At 38.9% G+C, this 14,122-nt stretch overlaps 1 protein-coding gene across 1 annotated transcript in view; it reads right to left on the minus strand.

Moving 5' to 3' along the window:
• Window positions 1-14,122, minus strand: part of LOC148839247 (biglycan-like) — a 49,539-nt gene that overhangs the window by 19,559 nt on the left and 15,858 nt on the right. Inside the window, exon 2 of the mRNA XM_088930993.1 lies at window positions 1,272-1,518. Coding sequence (XP_088787119.1) covers window positions 1,272-1,494 — 223 coding nt within the window. The 5' untranslated portion in view covers window positions 1,495-1,518. The remainder of the gene's footprint in view (window positions 1-1,271; window positions 1,519-14,122) is intronic.

A 14,122-nucleotide genomic window follows, 5' to 3' on the forward strand; every position in this document is an offset into this window, starting at 1 on the left:
GGTACCACAGCAGTACAAACATGACCTGCCAAGTCCTTTGTTTTCCAGTACATTAGAATTAGGGATAAAAATCAGTGTGTGAATAAACATGAAATATAAGTCTACTTTGCGCCATGGGTCTTACAGAAATGATAAGAACCCAACAAAAGCTTTGCAGATGACAATTTAAAAAAACAAATAAAAAGACAATGTAAATGCACATTTCTAATCATTTGCAACAGAACTTTAACCAGCTGCTATTGTAACCACATCAAATAAGAGGGACAGTATGTTCAAAGTATAGCAGGTGGTCTGTTGTCTTATTTAGCTAGCCTTCTACAGTAGCTGTAAGAGACCTGATAACCCTGCTAAAAACTGTTCAGAAATACAAACTTAATTTTCCACTTTTTCAAATGATTTATTTTCAAATGGCAATTTAAGCCGTATGACTTATATAGCAGCAACTACCATATAGCCTAACGCTTCCAGTCATAATAAAGCCGATTGTGCTACACTTCTTTAATTTCATAAGAATGGTTACAAACAAGAAGAGTTCATTCTGCTCACCAATCACATTTGAGTTTTCACCAGCTAATTGATCCAAGGATCTCACCCAGCAGTTTCTTGAAAAAAAGCCAGGATATGCTCTTTAACAACATTTAGGTAGCATGTTTCACACTCCAACAAATTTGGTAAAAATGTACTTCCTGCATATTACCATACAGGATATTCATTACTTCAGTTCCAATGATTGCATTCATAACCTTCCATGTAATAGAAGCAAGATGTTTCCCCACAATTGCTTTGGTCCAATATTGTCACTCTTTTTTATGGATGGGCAGTATATTAGCAATTATTGAGTTACTGGGAATTTCCCTTGTCTTAAGAGAAAGCTGAAAGTATTTTGCTAAGGGCCTATGAATAACATTGTTTCCTTAAGTACTACTGACTCTGGAAATGGTCTTATCTTATGACCTTCTAGTGCCTGTAGCACTTCTGTCTCTTACATGCAAATATATAAGCATGGTATCTGTTTCATGTCATCAGAAGTTCATGTTATTTAAAGCATGCAGCCTGATCCATATTTTACTCTACAGTTGCATCAAATAAACAACTTCACTTTCGCCCTTCTTTCCTCAGCTGCTCAGTTCAGATTGTTGGCAGAGTCATGGACACAGTCAAAATAAAATAAAGACAAAGCCGAGATCATTTTCATGTTGTTCACATTTTTAATATCAGTATTGATGTAAAAGATGATGATCGATCAAAGGCTTCCCCCGCTGAACACTTACCAAGGTCAGAGCACTGGACGACCCGAAGGTGACACTGGCATCCAAATGGACAGACTGGCAGAGGGGGGGGTTGCTCTTCTCCAGGGCCTGAGCCCTCCTCGTCATTCATCATGGAGTCACTGTCCAGTGCAAAATCCCAGAAGACTTTCTGATTGAAGGGCTCTAAGGGATGTGCCAGGCCAGATGCCAGGAAGGAGCAGAGCAGCAAAAGGAGGAGTTCCATGGCAGCTCCAGGTACTGCACAGACCTGGCAGGGCACAGAGAGAAGCGATCAAAACGAGGGCCATAACTCTCCACCAGAGCAAGATCATTACTCATCACACAGTGGCAGTGGGAACTGTGCAGTATGGGTAATGAACACAGCACTAACTGATGGCTCTTAACTGAGCTCTTCTGACTCTGCATCAGCCAGTGCCACGGTATTAGGTCTTTTTCTAATTGCTGTCTAATTAACGCAATGCAAATTTTGTTTTCCCTCTTAGTTAATTAGTTACTCCATCAAATACAGAACAGTTTGTAACAATTGATGCTTTCTGTTGTCAAGTATTATCAGGGGTTTCTCAAGGCCCTGTTTTGGGATCTTTGTTATTAATTATTTATGAATATTATAGTTATTATTTATTACAGTATGTTACTATGGCTTTACTTGCAGAATACTATTGACACTGGTCTTGCAGTTTCTAAACTCTCATAATTCTAATCAGAAATTACATTTTGGATGCAACAGATTTTCTAAAGCTACACTTTATTAAAATACTTAAGATAGTTTTGTTGCTTTGTGCTCCGTTTCAGCTATGGAAAACTATGTTGATTGTAAGTCTTTCACAGAGGCCAGAACTCTTGGTGTTGTCTTTAACACTTATATGACTATAGAGTCTCATGTCAGAAATATTATTTACAATTTTTTTTATTTCTTGTGTAACACCTTGTTTATCTCATTATGACACAGAGACCTTACAGAAGCACATGTTAAACCAGGAACCATTTATTATAATGTTTTGCTCAAGGTTTCTTCCAAGACCCGCACAGGGTGCAATTTTCATAAAATGCAGCTGCTAGGATAATAACCAAATCTGCAGCTCATGAACTTGTACCTTCTGTTTTGCCATCCTTGTCTTGGTTGCCTGTTAAGTTAAGAATCTACTGTACTTCCAACTCATACAAGGCCCAATGATCATCAAAAACTGCTAGGAATACATTCAGCTGTCACATGCTATTCAACCATTTGTTGGTCTTTCCTGGTTACTGTAAAACATTATTACCAATACCATGCAGTTAAAAATTAAGAATGATAAAAACAAGGAAAGTTGCAGCACCAGCAACTCTTTGTGAACCAATTAGAACATATTTAAAATCAACCTCCTTTGATCTCTAGACGCCAGACAGCTGTGTCCCACCAACCTATAAAGCATGTTCCACCAAGGGCCCCAAGCTTCCAACATCCCCACCACTTTATTACTGTATTAAACCGGGTTTTCCAACCCCAAGGGGACCAATCTGCAACCCCCCTGGCCTTTAGTACAAGCTGACGAAGGGCCTTTACAAATACTGTACCAGCTGATCTGATCACCAAAGTACTGGCAAAATATTATTTCTTGCATTTATTCTTTATACAGTGCATAAAGATGGCAAAAATATTTTCAGTGCAGAACAACAAATTGATAACATACTATAGTATTTTTTTTAAAATAGAACTTGTTGAGTGCCTGTAAATGGCTTGAGCGTGCCTTATTCGGGAAATGGACAGTAAGGTATTAGTTATTTGTGACAAAAGGCAAGTACCTACAGTACAGCAGACAGCCTTTTGTACCAGGGGTGGTTGAAAAAGAGTTAAAATGGTTATATAGAACTGTGGCACTGTGGGTTATGCCTTAGCTAAAAGAGTGTTAGATGTACAGTACGTTACCGTATGTACTGTATAGACCTGTTGTGAGATTAATGCTGGTATGTGATCCCCTACGTTATCACACCTTTACAAAGGGGTTGTTTGTCATTTGTTAAGTGCTAATGTGCTGTTCATAAATGGACTTCATAGTGCATGTATGGAAGCAGGATAATCCGAAATTTCCAGAAATCATCTGGGAGCTAAGAAGAAGTCCAGGCCTCTAGGCATCTCCCAACACTTTATGCGGGAGCAAGTGGGATAAAGCAAAATAATCCATACAGCCCATCATCACACCTGCATTACTGGGGCTCACTTGCTTCTGAAAAAAGCCTGCTGCTTTCAGACTAAACAGTCAAACTAGAAACACTAGGTTTGTAACTTTTCAGTGCAGAACCTCTACTTGTTCCTTAACTGTTTACATACTTACACAGTAAATGTATTTATAGATTGATCTGACTTTCTGAAAATATCATGCCTCAGAATCAGGCAGTATTACTCCATCCTACCAATCACTTGCTGACTAGGGCAGTTCAGGTTTTCCTTCCCAGTGCCCTTTGCTCAAGTCCCCACAACCAACCCAATTGTAGCACCAAACCTGTATCCCTTTTACCCACTTCATTAGGGAGGGGGGAACCAACTGTGTTCGATATCACGCAAATGACCAGGCTACTCTTGGGTGTATACACCTCCAGGTGCTTTGGTTTCATCCCACAATCCAAAGATATGCTGGTGAGTTAATTGGCTTCTGGGAAACTGGCCCTGATGCGAGTGTGGGCGTGTCTGTGTCTCTGACTATGTGTGTCCAGAGATGGACTGGCATCCCCATCTAGGGTATATCCCATCTAGTGCCCAATGCGTCCCAGGCTGGCTTCGGGGGCTACCATGACCCTGAATTGGATAAGGAGTTGTTGAAAGCAATAATGGTGGTGTGATGACAAGGTTACAGCTTCTAATGAATAATATTTGGTTTCTTACTAATTTTGATTAATTTTTTGTTTTTCAAATGATATTTGCTCATGTTTTGAGTTTTGATATATTACATATGATTTGCTATTTATTAAGGCAAACATTTTCTATTTATTTGAAATAACATTTACTGTACACCATTAATGACATTGGAACAGCTTCTATATAGTGCATTGCTTGTTTACACAGTACTTGCTTTTGTGGAAAAAAAAAGAAATTAGTTACACAGAATGTCAGTCTGACTTGTTAATGATCTGACCCTGGTTTCATTTAATTACAACTGACTATGGAAAACAGCTTACAATACATTCCAAAACTAAATCTGCATTAGTTTTGTTCAGGTACAGTATTACATATCACTAATATGGATTTTAGAAACATTTTCCACAGAATCTGCAACCAGTAACATGCTCTACACCCCTGCAGCTGATAATATAAAACTCTGCCTTCTAACCTGGCCCATCAATCTGCCTACCCTTAGCTCACTCTTTAGAACCTTAGATTTTGTTCCATACAGCAGAAAGAGGGTTCCTCCCACTTGTTGCTTCTTTGTTGATTTAAAGTCGCTCTCAGACCACAGACCAATCTGGTTTGTCTAGCTTTCTCCATAATGTGGTTGCACTGCTGATTGCCAGAAAAGCCCCTCTTATCACCAAAGACCACTGAAGCTGTGTGCTGCCAGTCAAAGTGACAAATTCAGGGGCAAAGGGGACTCCATTAGATCCATGACTCTTTTTTTAAAGAATCAACCGCAGATTTCATCCTGGGTCCCCCGTTTCCATTTGGCAGCCACGTGGCAAACAAGTAAAGTCTAAGGCAAGCTGAGAACTGCATGGCCTGCCGTTACCACCCTCCTTCGATAGATCTTTAATTTGCAGGAAGGCAGCTTGAAACCACGGAGTTGCTCCCTCACAGGCAAAGCTCATAAAATTGCTGCCTTTTGGTAGCAGGCTAAGCTTCCCTAGTGTACACGAGTCCGTCTTTGATCCCCCTGCCAAGCTGACTTAGTGTGAGGGGAAGTGGAGAGAAAGTAAATCAGGGTAGAAAGAAAAATGCTACCCTGCTGAGTTAATACCTACTTCCATCGCTGGGGAGGGGGGTATTGTACCTATTTCCATGTGGAAAAGAACTGACACCCTTATTAAATTTCTTTCATTTTCAAGAGCTTAACAGGGGAGATGCAGTCTGTACAAGTGATGCATGCCTTCACTGTACATTTTTGTCCAGGTCTCACTGTGAAAACAACCTGTTTTGTTATAATACTAATTATAACTCATTTCAAAGTGCTCCAAGAGAGGTTTATGAAAAGTTTTGGTTGAAAAGTTTTTCAATTCATAAATCAATCTTGTGTTGTTAGGTGCTATAAAGCCCTTTTCTGATACGAAAAGAAAAACAGCACACACATCTGAATGTACTGTCTATGGTCAACACTGAATTTCAGGGCTATCATTTGTTCCCAAAAAATCATGATGTATTATACATACATTTCACTGCAGACCAATTTTGCCAACATGAAAAAAGTTAAGAGAACATATGAAAATGAACATACTGTAAGGGCATATTTAAAGGCATTCCCACAAAAATCTTCAAACCATACGCCACGTACTGTGGTCTCACATTTATCCATATTTGTTTCAGGAAGAATGACATCTTGGTATGCCACAATTTCAGGGGTAAAGAAAGATTCATTGTTCAGTTTTGCAGTTTGGAGCTTACAGTCAAGTTTTGGACTTTTCCCAGCCTGTAAAAATTTAAATTAGGCCTGAGCATGAAAATTAATTTGGGAAATTTCTGTGATTTACAGAGGCTGGGCAAGAGAACCATACCAAAATTCTTATTTTGAAGATAATTGAAAACTAATTAATTTTGAACAAAGCATTTAGAAAACTCTGCTTAAAACGTTCTCCATCAATGTCACACCATTCATCAAGTCCCAGGGATTTACGAAACTGCACTAGAATGAACAGCTCAGGGATGTCATTTTAAGGAAACCATCCTACATATATTATGAGATTCTTTCAGTATTTGTTTTAATATCATCTACAAACCTTCTCCCAGAAAAAAGACAAATCCACACTTTCTCAGCTAAGGTTAACATTTGCATGTACAAACAAAAGCAAACATCAGAGATTCTGTTCTTTTAAAAAGTAGTGTATGTGGATCTGCTGTACTGTGGATGTAGATATCCCATGTTTCACCTATTGGAGTGCACACACTGATATATGTTGTAAGAAAGTTCCAGTACACTTTGACTTCAGCTTGGGCTCCTTCCATTTATTTTATGCAAATCGTATTATAAGGTAGAAACAACACGTTTGCGACAAGACTGGACCTACAACTGCTGACAATGTCACCCCAGACCAAGATTAGATAAGAAATTAGAGAAATTATTAATTAATTAGAGAAATTAAAAAAAGGGGAAAGGAAAGATGACGGGGGTGTGAGATGGTGCTAGCGAGACGAATCCATGAGTAAATGGAAAAAAACAATATCAGGTGACACTGAAAATACTGTATTAGTCTTTGGATGCTGTTCTGGAAGAATGGACAACATACTGTATATTGAAAGAGTGGAACTTTTCGGCTGGTTATCGATATTGAGAATGGACAAAACGTCTCAGTTTTGCTTAACGTGACAGGTTTCCGAAACGTAAGGTTTGCTGTGCAGTTTGTTAGTGCCACCCACACCAAACACAGCCCAAGCAATAAGTTATAGAGTTTAGCCACTATCAGTTTGTGTACATAAAAACTAAAATAGGATTAAAAATTGTGCAAAAGTCTCCAATAATGAGCATTAAAACAATTACAATTTCAACCTTCTCCGTACACAAAACCAAAAAACGAAACATGAAATTAATTAAAAAGCAGGGATAATAAAATACGGAAAATCTGAGGTGGGAGGAATGGAAGTTCGGGAAACTATCACTAACAGCATCTCCAAACAACCTGCCTCAATATTTACTCAGACCAAGCAGGAAGAAAATACATTACCGTTTCCTATCTTTCTTATTACCCATCCAATACACCCCAACTCAAATTCCCAGCACAAAAAATATGCCAGCCAGGAATTGCTAACACAGGTCCAATCTCCAGTCAGTTAACCCCAGCTTTTAAATCCCCCAACGCCACATACAGAACAGTGGGCATTAATAAAGGTCATTCCTGTGGCAACTTATATCAAGAGAAAATCACGAACAATCAGTTGTGCAATTCAACCCCTACCTTGTCACAGATAAAAACAATCAAGATCACCTGAATAACTTACAGAAAGTGCTCAACAGACTGAAAGAGTATGGACTCAAAGTGTGAGTTTTTCAAGGAGGAAATATCATAATATGGAAATGTGATCAACAAGAATGGTTTACACAAATCACAGGATAAGACTGTGGCCGTGCTAAAGGCACCACAGCTTCAGAATGTGTTACAGTTATGATCCTATTTAGGGCTTGTAAACTGCTATCACAACTTCTTGCCAAACTGTTCCACAGTGCTACATCCACTGAGTGCACTATGACAGATCAGGTCAAGTTTACTCAGAAAATAAGAGACTGATAACATCAGATAAAGTGCTGACACACTTTGATCCTACCCATTAAGTTAGCGTCACCTTACCAGGTGCTTTGCTTCATCATCATTGACAGTGACTGAAAATAATGCACAAATTGACCGAGAAGCCATTAACCTTGAATGGTGAGTGAAGAAATTCCACCTGTACCTGCTTGGCCAAAGGTTTACCTTGGTGACCAATTACCAGCCTTTAGTGGCAATTTTCAACGCCAGGAAAGGTGTTTCACTGATGACCGCAGCACGTTTGCAACAACAGTCACTGTTCCTAGGAGCACATTCTTATGACATTGAATTCAAAAGAACACGAGAACCTGGCAATGCTAAAAGTCATGTTTACCACTACAGAAAGCAGAACAACTAAGATCAATGGACCTACCGGATGTGTATTATGTCATGATTGTCCTGTATATTAGTTACAAACGAACATATTCAAAGAGAAACAAGGAACAGCCCAACTCTGCTGAAGGTTTCAGACATCATTATAAAACACGGCCAAAACACGGAAATTACAGAACCTGTACCCAGAATTTGTAGCCAGAAAGGATCAGCTGTCTGTATGTCAAGGAACCTTGATGTACTGTATGGATCACATGTGGTAATTATATTCAAATGCATTGCATGAAGGACACTCGGGGACTGTGACAATTGTGACACTTTTGCAGTTCTGCAGTTGCATGAAATGCAGTTCATGCAATAACGAATGTAACATCAGCAATGATGTTCCTAAACACGAATCTGAAATCTTGGATGGAAGTACAAAAAACGAATTAGAGAATGAAGAAGTTGAAATAAAGAATTAAGAAGTGCAAAATAAACCATTTTAACAAATGAACAAGAAACCAAACAGAAGCTTCAGTGTTGGACAGGAATTTCTTGTATCAAAAAGTCTAACCTAAAAAATTGTCACTAGAACAATGTAGGCCCTCTGATGTACACCGTTGATGTTGGAGACAGTACAGTACTGTACATGGAGATGACATGTAGATCAGATCTAGAATGCTCAAACACAGGGAAAGTCAACACCTACAGTACCTCATGATAATAAGAGACGAACAATACACACGAGGATCCAATCCTTACCTTGAAAACACCAGATGTTGATGAAAATGTTCCAGAAGCTGAGTCACCAGACCAACAACAGACTGAGAATTCTGTTATGACTAATGATTCACCCGACTTACCTGCAGAGACCACTTTGTCCCGAGAGACAGAGGAAACAACCTCAGAGACTGAGTCTATAAAAGAGAGTGGTGATGTTTTTGTATCATATACAGTATGTGAATCCACTTTACTGCAGAAGTAGACCTCCCTGGTCTGAATGCATGCATTGACATACTGTATGTTGTGGTATGTTGTGCATTGTAAGAAAGCTTGACTTCAGTTCAGACTCCATACTTTTGTTTTATTTGGTTGTGTTAAGGGGAAAAAACACAACAAAGGGTTTTTCCAAAACATCTCGTCATTACGCCAAGTTTAATTTGCTGCTAAATATCAGTTCTGCAAAGCTGGCTAACAGGAAGTCTGTAGGAGAAGGAACAGGATGCTCAGGAGGAAAAGCCTAGAGGTGGAGCTTTTTTAGAGGCAGATTTGAGTTGCAATAGTTATTAAGGAAGATACACTAAACAAGAATATAAGCAGCAAATTCAGTTTAATGCAAACACTAAATAATGAAACTAGAGAGTTCAGTAGTAGCTCCACCAGTAAAGGGGTTTTGAGCCTGTGCCATGTTATTAGCCACATGTGTCCCAATTCCCTAGTAGTGGCACACAGCTAGCTAGACCTGCCAACATTGAGTGGGCCTTAGTAACTTAGGGTTTCCTCAGCTTTGGGTGCAACAGGACCTCCTCTGTAAGGATTTAGTGGCATCACTGAGAGAGGTACAGTACTGCTGTCCAAAGTGGAGCTCACAATAAGTCAAGTAATGAACAGCTCAAGTGGGCATGTTTGAGATACAAAGTTTGTCCTCCTCCTCACACAGTGGCAGAGTTGTAGCTGGAAGTCAAGCTGAGAAACATCTTGTAATTACAAAACTAGCAGCATATAAAATGGTATTAAAACACAGAGAAATGGAATTAGGGACTGAATAGCAGGGAAGGCTACTTTTTTACATTTGGAAAGATATCTTTGTTCACACTTTTATTTATTTTAGATAAGATCACTTTATTAGCCATATACAATTTCTTGGATTAGGCATTCATTTCTTGGATTTTTCACATACCCCAGCTTGCTCTCCATGAGACACAGACAGAGAGAGAAGCTTAGGGTCAGAGCACAGGGTCAGTCATTTATACAGTGCCCCTGGAGCAGCTGGGGTTAAGGGCCTTGCTCAGGGGCCCAACAGAGTAGGATTCCTCTGCCAGCTACAGGATTTGAACCTGCAACCTTCCAGCCACAGGTGCAGATCCTTAGCCACAGTGCCACCGCTCCACCCCCTTGTGATCTTATCTTTTTTTTTTAAGTGTAGTTTTAGTATAGAATGTGAGTCTTGGTGAACTACTCACTGGCATTCATGAGAAAACATCCACACAAAAGAACAGGTACAAGTACAGGTACTTCCATCACAGAAGCAGAACAGAAATATTTTCAAAAAGTTGAGTGCTTAATAATTGTACTGCCTTCTACAAGACCTCTGTCTCTGAGTAACTTGGGAATGCTTTTTACAGACATAGAAAATTAAAACAACATGAGGACATTTGTACAGAAGTGTGTACCGTAAATCATTGAGGGGTACCCATTACTGAATGTTTAGTCACTGATCATTGCTTCAGATCTCCGTGTGGCCTCATCTAACTTCACTTGTGGGCTAACCAGGTTTTATTTAGGCAGTGCTGCCCGATTCCAGACCCACATTTTTTTCTTTTTTTGCTTTTGAACTCATTTGACCTGACCAAACAAGTTGTGTATGGGAATCAAGCCACATTTTATGACTATGGGAAACACTACTTGATGAAAAAGTAATTTGCACAGTCAATTTAATATCTACGCACCATTTACTGCTACTGTAAGTGCATAATTTTTACAGATAAAATATTTAATAGCTCTGTGCCATTTTTTAACTAGGAGACTACTTGGATCTTCTCTACTTCCTTAACTGTATTAAATTCCAATATAACAGAAGGGATACTTGTATTGAAAGAGATTGTTAATAGATCATACACTGCATTTCTTACAAATATTTAAAAAGCAAAAAAAGATTGAACAGTTTAGTTCCAAGACGAGGTCCAGGAACTGCAAAACTTTGGAGAAGAATGTATATACAGTACTTCAGTGTTATCAGACATACCATTTCCTTGTCCTAGTACTGTAAATAAAACTTTTTTTTTACTAAATCCATGTTATCCATCTCTCAAAATGCCTTATTTCTTTGAGGATTCCTCCAGTTCAACTCCTCCCATAGCTTACCAGGAACTAAAGTAAGACTTATTGGTTTATTATAATTGGTTTCCCTAATTTCTTTCGGGCACAGATCCTGAAAATACTTTTTGGGATTCCATAATGAGGAAACAGAAAAATAATGGATTCCTGCATGTAACCAAGTATCTCTGCAAGGTTTTTAGTCTCCTTATCCTCTGGAATTTTGTAAGTGACCACCAGGATTTTTATTTGTGGCATACAGTATGAAACAGTTGCCTTCTCTGTAATTTGTTCAGCATAAAACCATCATTCATATTGGGAAAGCAGAATATTTGATCTTTATTCACCACAGCACTCTGGAAAAGATGTGCTTTTGCTCCATTACAGGGATTGTGTTATTGCTATTCATACAAACACACACCACTGCAGTTTTCCAATCAGTGTGTCATTATTGATCACATTTATTCATCAGGTCTATTTCCTGGTTTCCATCGGGATCCCACAGTGCCATGTGTAATTCTTCTCAGTTGTAACTTCTTCTTTACAACAAGGTGTTACAAGTCAGAAAAGGTAAATGTATGTCTCATAAAGCTAAGCAATAGCTTAGAAGCATCAAGATACTGCAGCAAAATAGTGGATCATCAACGGTAGCTTAGTGTCACGATTGCAAACCCCTCCTCTTAAGGGCGCTCCAGCCCTTCCTCGTTTGCCTCATTCCCCGCACCTGTTCCTTGCTTCTACCCCATTTCAGTTCGCCTTTAAAAGCCAGGCGCTCACTTCACTCGAGGCTCTGCATCTGATCTCCGAATCATGCGAGCCCGGGTCCTGGTAGTGCCTGGCTCCGTTATGTTTTTTGCTTCCTGCTTCCTGCTTCCTGCTTCCTGCTTCCTGCTTCCTGCTTCCTGCTCCACCTACCGGTCCCGACCCAGCACCTGTTTTTAATCCCTGGTTTTCGGATGGATTACAAGGCCATGGACCTTTGCTTTTCTTTTGGATTCTCCCTTTGGACTTCTTCTGGATTGTTTGCCTCGGCCACACCTCCCCCGTGCACCAGCGCACTTTGGACATGCCCCCTGTTTTCATTCCCATATTCCTGCATGATTCCTGCACTTTCCCTAGTGTTTCCTCACAATTCTGGACTGTCGTCCGCATAGGGTCCGGAAAGAACTGTTCCGTTACACTTAGCAACCACACCTCAGATAGGTTAGTGTGCAACTTCTACAGGTAAGGCCCAGAATGCATGACACTTGAAACTCAATGAGAGCAAATAGTCAGCATCAGCTGGAGCCCCAAAATCCCCACAATGAGCTTCAAATATATACATGTATATGAGAATATCACTTTGGTGAAGAGGTGTACAGTATGTTTTAAGTACTGAAACAAGGAAAAACAAGGAAAAAATGGGATGTATTAATTCGTATTCTCACACAGCATTTTTGAGTTTATTAAAGCTTCTTTCTTTTTTTAAAAGAATGTTAATGCTAAAACAAACATCTTACCAGAAAAAGTAATACAAAGAGCTCTGGAAAATCAGTATACTCGATCTCCCCTAATTTTTAGCAGATTCATGAACAGACTTGCTTGAGATCCGGAATAGAATTAAAGCAGATTTAACTAGATGGCATTTTTAGAACATTGTTAATGGGTTTTCCAGAAGTACAGTATAAAAAAGCATATATATATAATGAATTTGCACACCCATCAATAAAATACACTGGTGGAAAGAAAAAACTCCACCAGGTAACTAACACCAGGTCTCTTTGTTTAAGATGTTAAGCTAACATCATGATAATCAGAATAAAACACATTGTAACCAGGATGTACAAGTTTTATCAAACAGATGTAAAATACCTTTCAGTTTCTAAGTATTTGTCTCATACAGGCATTTAGTTCAGGTACCCATTGGAATACATCAGGTGAATCGTAATTCCATTTACTGTATATAGTATGTTGTAGATCTTTTAACACAGTCATATCTCAATTTAGACTGTAAATCAGTTTTTCAAAAATGATGCATTTCCTCCCATATTTTTAGAAAGTGAAGCAGAATGGTATTAGTGGGAATGAAAATAGTGGGAAATAGGATAGGCCAGGAATTTTGAGAATGTGGCTTTTGACCTGTGTTCATACAGCTACGTTAAGGCCAATAAACCAGCTAGAGACTTAAGTTGTGCTGCCCAGTACAAATAACCAATTCTGGATAACCCAAACCACCATTCATTTAAGTTCCTCTGAAATTGTATCCATCAAATATGTCATCTTATATAAATTAGGAAGATGTTGCTCTACATACTGTACATTCCTAAATACAGAAATTGCATTTTTTATTTTAAAGTTAAAACTGTTGTATCAATTGTGAATAATAAAACAATAAAACAATTAAATGCCATATGCTTGCAAACCAATTTTGTAAGTTTTCTATTTCAGAACTTTTAATGCCCAGGTCAGTTCAAAAATTTTTATTAACACAAACAGTAGGCCTGATGGGGAATAAGGACACTCCTTCCTCAACCCCTAAGAGACAGAAAATAGTCCACAAATCTGTTAACGTACTTAACTTAGCTCGAGGATTAATATACAGGGCACAGACCCAGTTTAAAAAATAGTGGCCAAACTGCTCTAATTACAGTAGTTGGTTTTCTTTACAAGCTCCACTAAATTTTGGATTTCAGTTTTAAAATGTATGGAATTCCACAAATTCATTTGTTTTCTTTGAAACTCATTTCACTTCCAACAAAAAACCATTTAACACATTACTTCTATTCTAACTTTTTTTTTGGTTATTTGTCTTAGAGAAGAACAAAGATATTGGTGGCCTGGCTTTCCATTAGAGAGATGCTGAATTCCAGAGCATCATCTACATGATGTCTCAACTGAAGCTTTAATTAATCCAACCGGAGTGCGGGATGTTTAAATTTCTGTTCATATGGACAAGACTGCCTCCCTTCAAAGAGGCCCAGACATTACAGACTCACTGGAAATTCAAAAATTCTTGGCCGCACCCTGAAATTTAGTGACCTTTCAAAGATTCAGAATACTGTCTTCCTATTGCTCAGCTCGTTGCCTGCCCATCCAGGTGG

The sequence above is a fragment of the Atractosteus spatula genome, chromosome 2 (genome assembly GCF_055471065.1).
Source record: "Atractosteus spatula isolate fAtrSpa1 chromosome 2, fAtrSpa1.hap1, whole genome shotgun sequence".
Lineage (NCBI taxonomy): Eukaryota > Metazoa > Chordata > Actinopteri > Semionotiformes > Lepisosteidae > Atractosteus > Atractosteus spatula.